This window comes from Eublepharis macularius, chromosome 8 (genome assembly GCF_028583425.1).
Source record: "Eublepharis macularius isolate TG4126 chromosome 8, MPM_Emac_v1.0, whole genome shotgun sequence".
In the NCBI taxonomy this organism is placed as follows: Eukaryota; Metazoa; Chordata; class Lepidosauria; order Squamata; family Eublepharidae; genus Eublepharis; species Eublepharis macularius.
In genome coordinates, this window is record NC_072797.1 from 69,933,431 (window position 1) to 69,948,380 (window position 14,950).

A 14,950-nucleotide genomic window follows, 5' to 3' on the forward strand; every position below is an offset into this window, starting at 1 on the left:
TGATTCTGTAATTTCTCAGCTCCAGTGGCATTGAGTGCCATCTTGCTCTGCATCTTCTGGCATGTGCTGTCGATCTCTTAGGAGGTTCATTAGGAATATATTATTTTATTGTCCCTTCCACCACTCTCCCCATCCCTTTGCAGGGCCTGAAGACTTTTGTTGATGATATCCTCTCCTTCTGTAATCTCTTGAGTACCAATCCGCTCCTCCAGGCTCTTACTTTTTCTTCTAGTTACATTATTAGTTTGCACTTATGACAAAGTCCTTCTTGTCCTCTGGGAGAAAGACAAACATAGAACACCCCTGGGAAGTAACAGGAAATGGCCCTTCAGTAGTCATCATCTTTTTCCAAACAAGAAGTCTGCTCTTGACTGCTGTAGATTAGATTTTATCCCTGGAATCCACTTTCTGTGAGAAACCCTGGTTCCCAAAAAACGGATCTAATGTTTCCTAAGAGCAAAAGTGGTAACACAACAAAGGAAGTCGATATATAAAAAAGTAGCAGAAGAACCTTACATGGTCCTCAGGCTTGATCGCCAGGCTAAGAACCACAAGCCAAGAGCCCTGTGGCACTTGCCCATAGGCTCATGTTAAAGGCTCGTGCCTCTGGCAAGGAGGCCTTTAAATTTCAATAGCCCATGCCCCCTGACTGACAATAGCACAGGATGTGGTAGCAATCACTCCCAAGCAGACAGGCCCTCCTCAATTAGCCGTACTACACACATGGAGAGACAAGGAGAAAACTTCTCCCTTGCGTGCTAAGCTCACCACTCACTCTCAGGCCAAAACCACAAGCTTCCTCTCAACTCCTGTTCATACCCAGAGCAATTTTCAGTCAACTATTACCCTGGCAGCCTAGGAAAGACAAGAAAAAAATACTGAGCTCTCCAGCAGCCCACTCCTGTGCTCCTTCTCCCAGCCTGGATGACACAGTTCCTGACTTGACGAGAATCAGAGCACCTCCTTTTTCTTAATTTCCTTGGCACTCTCTCATTTGTCCCAAGGAACCCCAAAACTAGAGTGGTGGCACTGACATTAAGCTCCATGGCAGAGTTAAAAAACGTTTATTGAAAAATGCATTTAGAATAGAGAAAGCAAATAACAAAAGCTGTTAAAATGTTTACAGAGGAAAGCAAAAGAAATTTTTCCCTAACCTACTTACTTGCTTTCCAATCCTTGCACAACCTTGGATCTACACAGCTGAAGGACCATCTCTCCCTCATAACCATTAGTCCCCCATTAAAACCCCACACCTTTTCTTTGCTTGTGCCCACATTTTGGAATGTACTATCAGATAAGTAGGGGAGTGCACTGGGAAAAAATTCCATTTAAATGTCAGATCTAGAATTCAGGGAGACAAGGTTTTTTGTTATCCCAGATTTCAGGATGTTTTGTTACCATTTCAGGGTTCCTTTCTGCCCCCCCCCCCGATTCTGTAAATCTGGTACCATAGTTTCCCATATGGGAATCAATTCAGCAGTCTGGGGCAACTTTTTTTTAAAATCAACAAATGTGAACGATAGTTCTCTCTCAAACTACAGATTGTCCAAGTTTGAAGGAAATTGGGGAAAGAGGTCCAGTTTTATGGAACCCCACCATCCTAGTCTCCCATTGATTCCTATGGTGAAAAATACCCATGCTATGCTTCCTATGCTAGTTTAAAAGGAAAGGAAAGACCTAACTGGCCCTGGACTTACTTGCCCAGCATTAGTCTCAGTGGTCACTCAGAGATTGCATAGCCTATCCTGACACCCAAAAACTGGAAGGTGGACCACCAAGTGGGTTCCTAGGAGTACATAATGGACAGGCTGCACTCCCTTTGGACAATTTACATGATTTAGGGACTAGAGGTGGAGGAAAGCAGCTGAGATAATCTGGTCATGCTCGGTGGCCCCATGAACAGTGTATGAACGTGTGTGTTTGGCAGCAGGTCCAGGTAGGGGTGAGGTGGAGTGACTCTTCCAGGCTGAACTCAAGTGAAAGTCAGCACAAGCAACATGCTCCAAACTCAGGCAGACGAAGTGGGGAGAGTCATTCTTTGCCAGATCAGATGGCTGCATGTCAAGCATTCACTATGCATGCAGCTGTCCAACAAGACAAAGAACTCCTCCCACTATCACCCTTGGAATATTTTGTCTTCAGAAAATGGGCGGGGGGAGGCAAGATCCCCTCCTCCCCCTGTGTGTCATCCCAGTCCAGATCAGGCTCCAAGGCGCTTTTACACAGGAGTGGCCTCTGGTAACTGGCAGCTGCTGTATGGTTGGCAGTCCCTGGGAGCAACTTATATAAACCGTAATGTCTAGTTTGGCCCTTACTTAGCATGCAAACACATTCCCCCATTTGCAATGTCAAGTTTGGAAAAAGCAGAGCATGTATTTGTGTTTGTGATCAACTGTCCAATTGTCATGCACCATGACTTTACCTCCTCAGTCACACAACTCCTCCCATCCACTGTTTAGCTGGCCAATTAGAACAAACACTTCTCCAGTCTCCAAGGTGGGACGCCTGTAACTCGCTGATGGGATGGGAGCACTCTCCTGATCCCTCCCAAGTTGCTGTTCACTGTTGCTCAGGAAATCAGTACATTCGAAGGGAAAAAAAGAGTACTGAAGTAGGCAAGGCAAGGCCTGAACCTGGAAAAAAAACCCCAGAAATGTATGGAATGCAATTTGGTAACACCATTAATCATTCCGGAAGCCATGAATCGTCCTGAAATGGCATTTGTGGGTTGATTGTTGAGGGACTTCCAGCTGTACACCCCTCTTTCTTCCAGTGTTTAGAAGAGCTGTAATGCAGTAATATTTGCTAGGACTTTTAATGGATTTGATTGATTGTATCTATAGTAGAGGGATTACTGGTGTTATTGTTTGTGAGCTCTCTGGGTCAACCAGGTTAAACTTGATAATTTTACTCAGTGAGGCTTGATATTTTATCTTGATCATATAAAACACAATTGTCCCAGGCAGGGTATATTGACAGCCCACTGCATATATCCCTTTTTCTTGCAGCTCGTTCACAAGTGTCTGAATTATTTATTTCACTATAGTGAGGGTCTTTTCTTTTGACCATCCTAGCCCATGGCAATAAAAACTCTCCAACCATTTGAGACATTTAGCATGTTCCTAGAGTAGGCAGCCAAGGGCCACACAGAATGCCCACATATCATGCACTGACTGGACTACTCAAGTCAGTGTTATCTACTCAGACTGGCAGTCCTTCTCCAGAGTCTCAGGAAGAGGTCATTCATATCAACTGCAGTGCTACCTAATTTTTTTTGTTTAACTTGGAGATGCCAGAGACTGAATTTGGGATCCATGCAATGGCTTGTGAAAGTACTGCTGCAGCACCTACCTATCTTAGCACTGTGTGAACTCTTGAACAAGCCTTCCCTTTATCTCATGGTTCTTTGAATCCATCTGGCTGTATTTTGTAGATCTAAGGATATTGGTTGTGTGTATCTATCTGGCATTGTGACAACAGGACAAATTGGTATCTCAACCAAAGTTTCTGTCTTGATTTTTATATTATACCTTTTTAAAGGGCTCCTCGACATTGCACAGACATCTCAAGATGTCTCTTTTATTCATTGTGAACTTAGTGACATTTTAACAAAGGCTTCCCTTTCCTCAAAAGGCTAATTAGTCATTGAAGTGTCAACTATAGCTTATAATCATTTGTTGGAAATGGGTGAACCGCTATGAAAGTACAGATTGCTTTACGAAGGGAGGAACAAGAGAGTTCAAAAATAATTTGGGTGGTAATTTTGCACCTCTTCTAAACATTAATGAAGGGTTGACAGTTTTTAAAAATCACATTTATCATGAACCACACTTTCATTATTTTAAGAGCTTTCAGAAAATAAGAATGTATTATTTCATATTTGCTCTGGTGGTGAAATCCAGCACTAAAGTTTGAGCTGTCTCACCCTGCTGGCAAAGGGTTTCTGCATATCTTTCCCCTCTGATCAGCTCTTCTGACATGCCCACTAGATGACCTGGCCTTGTTTCTTAGCAATTAGAGGGCATCACGTAGACTCTGAGGAGTACTAGTCTGGCCAAACAGACCCCTTACTAAGGTCAAGCAAGCCATATCCCCTCCAGTTACAGGAGCCAATCAGACTCTTGGGCTTATCCCAGTATTTGAAGGGTAAGAACAAAAAACATCTCCCTCTTCCTGCATCTAAAGTCTCTGTTCCTTTTTAATTCTTGGTATTGTATGTTTGAGTCAGCCTACAAAATAAGTAGTGAATAGTGATGCCAAGTTGAGCTGGCTACGAGTGGGACCCACTTGGAAAAGTCACATAAGATGTCTGGAGAGGCAGTGCCTGCACTTATGGGCTTTATGTAGTCCTTTCTGCTGTTCCTCTCCACCCATTTGTTCCTGTCACTCATAGACAGTCAGCCTAGTGCAACTCACTGTTTCTTAGTCTGCTGCCAGACTAACAACAGAGATGCTTGATTCTGAAAGCATCTCTGTTGTTCAGATATTATTCCTATTTCATTTTATATTGTTATTCCATCCTGTCCCTCTGAAGACGTTGCCCTCAAATTATTCCATGGAAAAGGCAATTCATCACATTTATATTGTCACTGCATAAGTCTCTGATTCAGATGACACAATGTACCAGTTTCCATCCCATACCTCAAATACTAAAAAGGATCTATGCAGATGATTTGGTAGATCCAGAAAACTATTTGCTATTGAAACAAAACTGGAAAAGTTTGGATAGTGTATACTAATAAGACAGGACAAGATAATGGGTATAATACAATTAAAGTGTTCTGGAAAAAAGTGTTCTGGAATTATGCTTCCTTTTATATTTTGTGGCATGTTAGAAAATACAGGAAACTGATTAATAATAGGTTATAAAACTATATGGACTAAAGGTTCCTCTTTCATGGTACAGATTTTAAGATTAAAAATATCAGTAGATTTCATGGGTCCTCTAATGTTTCTCTGAATAACAAGTATTGGAGGACCTCCAGTTTTGTTGCTACAGGCAAAATATAGCGGTTATTATGAGGTCTTTGTAACAATTCTGATATTTTGCTCTCTTGCATCATCTCATTGGGAGGTCAAGGAGGAGGGGAACCAACTTCATCTCAGATGTCAGTTGTTGAACATTGTTCCAGCTATGACAGAAGATCCTATGGACTGTGAGTCTCAATTAACAAAGCTAGGGTTGCCAATCTCCAAGTGGAGCTTGGAGTTCTTTTGGAATTATGACAGATCTCCAGACTGCATAGGTCAGTTCTCCTGGAGAAAATGGCTGCTTTGGAAAGTGGGCTGTATGGTATTATACGCTTCTGAGGTCCCTCCCTTCCCCAGCTCCACCATCCTCAGGCTACACCCCCCCCCAAATTTTCAGGAGCTTCCCAACCCAGAGTTGGCAACCTAAACATAGCAATTTGCAATTTCTTTCATGAGAAACATCTATACCTTCTTTGCGAGGTGAACTTGTGAAGCATATATATGATTTGATTTTGCTTGTTTATGCTAATTATTATATTACTTTTACTATGATTTTCCACATTACTTAAAGGAACTGGTAAGTAATCTTAACAAGGTCTTTGTATGTTTGTCAGGTTCCATGCTAGGGGTGTTGGACCTTGAGGGGGGGTGTGCCCTCCAGGTTGGTCCACACGTCAGGTTAGGGTCGAAGTAAGCCTCAGAATTGGAGGGAGGAGGGGGTTTACAACACCCTCATACCCTCTCTCCCTCTATTGGGCTGGCTGGGCTTCCCAGTTAGTTAGGTGTGCCACTTCTCCACCTCATCTCACTCTGTCTCTCTCTGTCATCCTCTTGCTCTCTCCTCTCCCAGCTACTCCTCATCAGCCTTCCCATTACCCATCCCTTTATAGGGCCTCCCTGGGGGAACTCCTGTCTCAGGGTGCGCCGTCCTCCCCCAGCCTGACTGACGGCTGTGCTGGCCTGCCCAGGATCTCCTGTGGGTGGCTGCCGCCCCAAGCCCTGCCCAGACTTCTAAAATCCAAGTGAAGGGTGGGGCTGGTTGGTCTCCACCAGCTCACCCTGCCCAGATGCTGCCTGGGCATCTCCATCAGCTCCCTTGCCGCGGTGGCATTTGGAGTAAGAGCAGGACGCATTGCCTCCTTTCATCTTTGGCTGCTTGCTGGCTTGGGCCTGTCTGGCCTTTGAGGGGCCATTGTGGCCCTGCCATTGGTCGCAGGGCTCTCCTAGCTGTCTGCCTCATCTGACCCCCACAGTTGAGGCATGCCTGGAGTTGCTTCTCCAGCCAGACTTGCTGCAGCTGAAGTCTCGGAGGCAGCCTGTGTTTGGGCAGCCTCACCTCTCTCTGCTGCTGCCCCAGAGAGGGCCGGGCGGCCTCATCCAGAGCTGTTCTCAACACAGTGGTGGTGTCTGCTGGCCACCTGCTGGCCGGGGCTGTTTTTGCTGCTGCGGCGGCCCCCTCTGTCCTCCAGCTGGTCTCTACAGCAGTCCTGGTGGCGGCTCCAACCTCTTCAGGGGCTCCTGCAGGGCCAGGCTGCCCTTGCTTGTGGTGAGGATAAGTCTGGGGGGCTGGGCTACCAGCCCCAGATATACCCCCTGGGCATTGCCATAGTTGTGACAGGGTCAGGCTTGAACAACCAGGAAATTATGTCCATGTCGAGGTGTCTGGATCTGGTTCAGTACTTGATCAAGAACCTATGAGGAGGAGGGGAAAGCATCAGAGTAAGATAATTGTGTTATGGTCCTTCATCCGGTGCATCCACTGGACGGGCATATGGTCTGTCCTGAGCACAAAGGGATTGTTCACTAGATAGTACTGCAGGGCCCCCACAGCCCACTTGACCAACAGGGCCTCTCACTCCACTGGGGTGTACCACTGCTTGGGTGGCTGCAGCTTTTGGCTCAGAAATAGAATGGGTATGGTGGCTCCATCATGCTCTTGCATCAGGATGGTCCCAAGGCCTGTTTCTGATAGTGGCCAGGGTAAAGGGCTGGCCAAAGTCTGGGTTCCATTGGGATGTGCTCTTTGACAGGGCAACCCAGAGGTCATAGAAGGTGGCTTCTTGCTCTAGGGTCCACCTCACCTGGTTGGGCACCCCCTTCTTTAGACAGTCCAACAGGGGGGCCACCTTTGAGGCAAAGTGGGGGATGAACTACCCATAGTACCACAGGAGTCCAAGGAACGTCCAGACCTGTTTCTTGGAGCGAGGGTATGGGATGTCAGCTATCGTGGCCACCTTATTGGGTGGAGGTCGCACTTGTCCCCCTCCCACCATGAAGCTGAGGTATTGCAGCTCTCAGAATCCGATGTGAATCTTCTGGGGGTTGGTTCTGATCCCAGCCCATCGTAGTGCGTTCAGGACTGCCTCAAGGTGTTGGAGATGGATTGGCCAGTCAAGACTGAAGATGATGATGCCATCGATATAGGCCATTGCAAATCTCTGGCAGTCCCCCAGGATCTGATCCACCAGGCTCTGGAAGGTGGCTGCTACCCCATGGAGACCAAAGGGCATGTGGCATAATTGAAAGAGGCCCATGGTGGTCATGAAGGCTGTTTTTTTCTCGGTCTTCTGGACAGACGGGAACCTGCCTTTGGTCAGGTCCAGTGCCGAGAGGTACCAAGCTGCACCCAAGTGGTCAACCAAGATGTCAGCTTGAGGCATGGGGTAAGCGTCAAATCTAGCCACACGGTTCAGCTCCTGGTAGTCATTGCAGAAGTGGGTCGACACATTGGGCTTTGGCACAAGGAAGATGACACTCCTCCATGTGCTCTGAGGTAGCTCAATGATGCCTAATTGGAGTATCTTTCCTGTCTCCCTGTCCACAGCCTCCCACTGTTTCCTGGGTATGGATTGCCAGGTGGCCCGGGCAGTCTGGCCTGGTTCAATGGGAATGGCATGTTGAATCAAGGTCAGCCCTCCCGGTCGTTGGGAGAACAACCCAGGCACACTCTCCTAGAGGACCTGTACTGGATGTGCTGGCTTGGAGAGAGCTGGGGCTCCACCTGGGACTCCTCAGATTCTGGGGCATCCAAGGTCCACAGCATCTCACTTGCAGACAGTTCAAGGGGGTCCTCAGCCAGCTGGCACACCCTGGAGGGCCAGTCATGCCATTCTTTTAGCAAGTTCATTTAGAGGGTTTTGCAGTCTCATTGCTTGGTTCTGCATTGGACTTTGTATGACAGGGAGCCAAGCACGCGGATCACTTTGTAGGGGCCTTTCTAGCTGCCCCTTTCCTGGGAAATGCCATCTTGTGCATCAGGACCTTCTCATCCTGACAGACCTCTCTGAGTACACTCCACTGCCAATATGCTATGGTTGTGTGCAAAAATATGGTGGCTCCCAGGACCTTTGCTTGTATGCCTGGAGGTTGCTCCTACCCTCTCCAAAATCCCCAGACAAAAGCCTACATGGTAGCAATGGAGCAGCTTTAAAGACCTGCTCTCCAGCCTCTTGTCCACTAGTTATGGCACATGAGGCACTATTTAGCCACACCACCTTCAACACACCATGTCATGCCATGTCCTTCATACTTAACAAAGTGAGGCTAAAAAGTCTTCCACTGCTATTCAGGGCATGGGCCAGGTTTGGCCATGATCTAAATTAGCAATAAGCATATGTGGTCAAGAACCATGAAATGTGGATGATTTTGCCACAATACACTGTTGGAGAGACTAGCCATATTTTAGCTTCACGGGATTTTAGACCCTAACTTTATCAGGAATCAGGTTATTATTTTAAAATGCGTAACCAGCAATGCATGGGGCATAGTCCAGGCAAAGTTTTTTTTTAAAAAAAATTCACAACTGGAGAAAATTAAGCAGTTGTTCAGCTCTATCAATGATGAAGGGAGCTTGATTCTTGAAAGCTTATACCCTGGAAATCATATACCAGGTGCTACTGAACTTAAATCTTGCTCTTCTACTGCAGGCCAACAAGTTCTTCATTTATTATTATTTATTTATTAACATGTTAAATTGAGTTTGCAAAGTAAGAGTTCACAAAAACATTGCAAAAAGCATGCAATAGTCTTTAGAAAGATTTTTAGGGATACAAATTTATTACAATAAAATTATTAATTTGAGACAAAGTTTAACGTGTAATACTAGTAAACTATTATTAACAGAATGTCAGCCTTTCCCCTGTGGGTAGCGCAAAGAGCAAATCACACTGTATTTCCCCTCTCATGGCTTAATTAGATTTAAGGTAAGGGTTTTATTAAAGTCCAATGATAAAGTTCAAACAAGCTGCTGCTTTTATTGCATTTGTTCCTAATATAATTGTCCTTTCTTAGCAGACACAGTGATCAAGTATTATGAATTGGTTCAATTAGGTTCATTATTACTATAGTGTAAATGTTAAAAGCTGTTTTTAACACTGATATTAATAATGCAACTTGATCTAATGTCCATAATTTGCCTTAATGCAGAGCTGATAAACCTAGAAAATACTAATGTATGACAGTCATTTGTCAGTGTTTTTGTTCATAGATATAGGCACAAAGCAGAGGGTCTTTTATATTTAAAATTGTGTGCTCTTTGCCATCTCTACAGTGTAATCCTATGCAGAATTACTCCAGTCTAAGCACATTGATTTCAATAGGTTTGCACAATTAATGTAGGTCCTGGAAGCCATACATCAGCTTCTTCTACCATGATCTCAGTTCCTATGTAGTTCATCTGCAGGGCTTTGAAGTTTCAGCTTCCTTCTCTCTCCTCAGTATTTCTGAAATTTCCAGTCCTTCTCTACCTCATTAAGAATAATTCATACACAGAAGTAGTAGGCAGTTGCATGCTGCTAATGGTTTCTCATGGCAGATAGGAGATGAAATTGAAGAGGAACAAGTATCTTGCAGAACCACTGGAGCAAGAAACATTGTTCCAGTCGGAAACATTGCACCAGAAATGTTGCTAGGATAGGGTAGGAAATGTTCCTGCTGTGATTCACCTCACCTAAAAATTCCAAATATTAAAATTCTTCCATTTGAAGAATGAGATGTTGTTTTAAGAAAAGGAACATTTCTGGGGCAGTTTATTTAGTCAATGGCAGTTGGTATTCCCAGAAGTGGCAGTGCTCGAAACCCCAGCCAGTTGACATCTCCAACTCTGCTTACTCAAGATTTCTTTTGCCTTGTGATGGATATTTCAAGATACCTTGAAAAATCTCCTTTTTAACACTAACTGAAGCAGAATTCTTAAATGAGTTTAAGAAAAATGACCATTATATATATTTCTGAATTTAAATTGAACTTATTCAGCTTACATGTTTCTGATGTTAACCATGTATCAACAAAATACACATCAACTCTTAGGTTTGGTGTTAAGGCTATAAACATATCTGTTAAATAGTTATGAGGAAATAACTGGTTTTACCACATTTCTTTAAAAGGGCTGGTTACAGCCCTGACAATTGTAGAAGGAAGAAGAATTGCAGATAAGAGTAATAGATGGAGTGTGCCATTACAAACTACCACTATTTCCTTGATTGACCTCAACTACAGAGTCATTGAGAGTCATCTTACAAAGTACCTTTTAGTTAAACTAATGTACTGTGCAACATATTCAGACTTGGGAGCTAATCTGATTTCTGTTCATATTTTGCCAATACTGGATCCTTTCTTGAAAAATATATTGTCGCACTTCAGAGATTGTTTTATTCCTATTTTTCAGGGCGCTGGGTGCACTGCACTGGTGGTAGCTGTGGTTGCAAGGAAATTAGAACTTACCAAAGCTGAAAAACATGTACATAACTTCATGATGGATACCCAGCTGACTAAAAGAGTAAGCTATACCAGATGACTTTTTGTGTTCTGTAATGTTCAGTTTTCTTCTTTGATCATGAATAGTTTTATGAATTGATCTAGCAAGGGGCATTTAGTCTTAAGTCACAGTGCAATAATAAGTAGAGTCACTGGCTGTTTCCAGATGGCTTACCTGAAGCTGCTCCATGCCGCAATGTTGTGGATCGTGCTGGGGAAAACGTGAAATATCGCGTTTTCTCGTGTGAGTTTTGCGCGACGTCGCACAAAACTCGCGCGAGAAAACGCGATATTTCGCATTTTCCCCGGCATGATCCACAACATTGCGGCATGGAGCGGCTTCAGGTAAGCCATCTGGAAACGGCCACTTTCTTCTAACAGAGCAATCCTAAGCAGAGTTACACCGGTCTAAGCCCATTGAAATGAATGGGCTTAGACTGGTGTAACTCTGCTTAGGATTGCACTGTAAATCCATATCACTGGCAGTAATATCCTAAACATAGTTACACCCTTCTAAGTCAAAAGGCTTAGAAGGGTATAACCAGGGCTTTTTTTCAGGGGGAACGCGGGGGAACGGAGTTCCGGAACCTCTTGAAAATGGTCACATGGCTGGTGGCCCCGCCCCCTGATCTCCAGACAAAGGGGAGTTCAGATTGTCCTCCGCGCCACCAAGCGGCGCGGAGGGCAATCTAAACTCCCCTCTGTCTGGAGATCAGGGGGCGGGGCCACCAGCCATGTGACCATTTTCTCCGATGGCAACCCACTGAGTTCCACCACCTCTTTTCCCAGAAAAAAAGCCCTGGGTATAACTATGTTTAGGATATCACTTCCAGTGTGAAAAGTTTATGCCATCTTTGAATATTTGGTCAATTGGTAGCAGACCTGATGATTTTGTTCTGGAGTAGCATGTTGGAAAAAAAACTGGTTGGGAAATAAATTAGATTCAAGCAAACATTTTAAATGGCTGTTTATCCTTCAGTTGACTAATTTTCCCACAGTCCCACAAAAAGATAATGAGAGAGATTTAACTTGTAACAGGTAGGAAAATTTACTGTATCTGGACCGATGAGACGAAACAGCATTTAATATAGAACAGTTTGTGACAGTCAAATGATGATGTATTCAACATTCCAGTTGCACTCCTAATTGCACACAGTATTTTTCTCTGAAAATATATATTGTGCATGTTCCAATCATCCTACTATATCTTTGTCAGGGCTTGCCGCCGCTGCCGCTGGGCGTGGCACTGGGCGGTCTGCTCCTGACGTCACAGGGGGGCCAGGGATTCTGCAGGACCCTGCTCTGTGGAAGGAGGGGTGGTATACCTCACCCAGACTCCCTCTCAGTCCACTCGCTGGCCTGCTCAACCTGGCCTGCTTACCCTCTGCGTCCTCCTTCATCTCCTCCTTCCAGAACTCTCCTCCAAACCTCCACCCTTGCATCTTACTGCTCTCACTCCACATCATCACTCCTCACTCACACCCACCACCACAGGGCTCTTCCCAGCCAGCTTTTATAGGGCTTCCTTCTACTGCCCCACCCCTCTTCCAGCCCAGTCTTGGGCTGCACCAAGCAGTTGCAGCTGGGGTAGCTGATCTGGCCCCACTGACCAGCACCAGCTGTGCCTTGTTCCCTGGCTGCCCAGCCTCCCTGCCTTGGCTGATTGCTGAAGGTCTGTCCAGCTGCAGTCCCCTGGCTAGTAGCTCGGCCTCCCTGGCTGAGCTGATGGCTGAAGGTGGGTCCAGCTGCGGCTCCTTGGCTGGTTGCCCAGGGCTTCCTGCAGAGTGCCTCCAATAGCCCCACCTGGAGTGGCTTGGCTTTTGGCAACTCCTGGGCCAGGCTACTATTTTCTAGCTGGGGCATGGCTTTGGGTTGTTGGGGCTGCTGCTGCTTCTCCTCCTCAGGTAAGGTCTTTGGGTGGGTGACTGCTGGGCTCCCAATCCCTCTGCCCTTGCCCCCTTCCGCCTTGCCTAGCCCCCTTTCCCTCCCTAGGGGAGTGGGACTCGCTGGCCTCTCTCTGTCTCCCCCTGCCTCCTGAGGCCCTGGGCTTTTGCCCCTTGCCCCTGGCACCGGCAGGTTCTGGCTCCATTTGCCTGTGGGAGGGGTTGACCTGCTGTCCCCCAGCTGCCCCCTCTGCCTGCCAGTCAGACCGGTTGACCTGCTGTCAGCTGGCTGACCAGTTGACCTGCTGTCTGCTGGCTGCCCCCTCTGTTTGCCCGTCAGCCCGGCTGACCCGCTGTTCCCTCCTACCAAGTCTGGGGGCTGGGACCCAGACCCCGGACAATCTTGATGTCTCATCTTAGAAAGGAAAGTGATTAATTTATGACAACACAATAGAAAGGGGAAATTTCTGCATTAGAGTGAACCGGTGTGTGTGTGTGTGGGGGGGGGGGGGTAATCAGCAAATTCAACAGGGCTATTGCATCGCAGCCTTAAATATATACATTTCATGGTTCCCCGTGGGGTTGGATATGAGTAGTCACTAAAGGATGTGCCAAGCAGAGGCAGAGAACCAAGACACTTATGCTATCATTGCAATGGTTTCTACGGCATCCAGTCCTAGGAGCAGTCATTAATATAAATATTTATAATAGACATAATGTGCCAGAAAAGCCTCATAAGGGTCATAATGACATTTTAATTAGCCTGATATTTTCTTTTGTCAAACAGGTGAAAAATGCAGCTGCCAATGTACTCAGGGAAACATGGTTAATTTATAAAAATACAAAGCTGGTAAAAAAGATAGACCATGCAAAAGTAAGGAAACATCAGCGCAAATTCTTGCAAGCTATTCATCAGTAAGTACGATTTTGGTATGTCTTTTTTCTCCTGATTAGGAATACTGCAGTAATCAATCAGGTTTGATTTCCAGCACAGATATTCTAGTTCTACTGGCGGAGCAACTAACCCATACCCACCATCTCTCTGAGTCTATCTAATTTGCTTTTTATTAAGGACAAAAATATATTGCTGTTTGGATGTGTACCAAGATGTGCTACTTAATGTGCATCCCATGCAAAGTAAAGGTTACCATTTGCATTTGGATGGGCATTCAGAAGCATTCCAGTGTGCATTGGCTCCTATAAAAAGTAACGACAAGATTACTCAAGAAACTGCATGGAATTTCTATGAATTTCTGATATTTTGGAGTGCAGAAATGGAAAATTACCTTGAAATAAAGGGACCAATTTCACACATAGTTACTCCCTCTATTTCTAGGTACATTCCATCCCTTTTATTCAGAACTGAGAATGAATTCTCTTTGCTATATGATGCTATATATCAGAGATATTAATATTTATATCAATATCCTGTTAGAAATTTCTGGAAAGTTTTAGGAATGTCTGAGAAATAGCTTATTTTGTTTGCTATCATTCAGTCATTTGTTTGTTGAGGAAAATAGATATTTAATTACTAAATATTTCATTATTATTTTAATTAAAATTAATTCAATTTTTTAAATCAAGGATTCTAAGTACATGGCAATTTTAGCAAAATATTGTAATCAGTTCATATTGCGATGATTAGTTCATTTACACATTAAGAATTTTGCTACAGATTACGCAGACACATGAAAAGATAATAATTTGCTCCATTGTGACATATCACAAAGTAAAAGAATAGGACATATTTATTACATTATATGGAATAATCTTCATGAACTGCAGAATCCAAAAATAAATGGAGACTAGGCAGATTCCTCATGATTTCCTTTGCAGAGTGGTCAGCATTTAGAGTTTGTTAGGACAGGGGAGCCCACTGAAGTGAGCCACAGGAAACTGGTAGCTGATAGGAACCACTACAAGTGTGCCTCCTCCTGCTCTGCCTGCTTTGTAAAAGCAGAGAGACCTCAGGACGGGGGAAGGGGTTGCAAGAAGGTCAAAGGACAGACAGAGCCTAGGAACAGAGAGGTGAGAAAAGTCATGTAGGGCAGGGGGACCTATAACTGTTATCATAGTCCTAGAATCTAGATTGGAATTAAAACATTACTCTTAAACAATCCCAGGTAGGAATTTTAGATCACTGTGAGGTCTTCAACAACAACGGTGTGTTTATATACCACCCTTCTGAACAGATTAATGCCACACTCAGAGCAGTGAACAAAACAAGTGTTATTATTATTATCTCCACAATAAAGCTGGAGGGGACTAAGGCTGAGAGGACTGGTTTACTACCTGCAGAATTAATGGCAGTAGGCCACCTGCAGAGTTCATGGCAGTAGTAC

At 44.8% G+C, this 14,950-nt stretch overlaps 1 protein-coding gene across 2 annotated transcripts in view; it reads left to right on the plus strand.

The window, feature by feature from the left end:
• Positions 1 to 14,950, plus strand: part of KCNN2 (potassium calcium-activated channel subfamily N member 2) — a 106,816-nt gene that overhangs the window by 78,931 nt on the left and 12,935 nt on the right. For both annotated transcript variants that reach the window (XM_054986231.1, XM_054986232.1), the window contains exons 6-7: positions 10,637 to 10,747; positions 13,396 to 13,523. In XM_054986231.1, the coding sequence (XP_054842206.1) occupies positions 10,637 to 10,747; positions 13,396 to 13,523 (239 nt within the window). The remainder of the gene's footprint in view (positions 1 to 10,636; positions 10,748 to 13,395; positions 13,524 to 14,950) is intronic.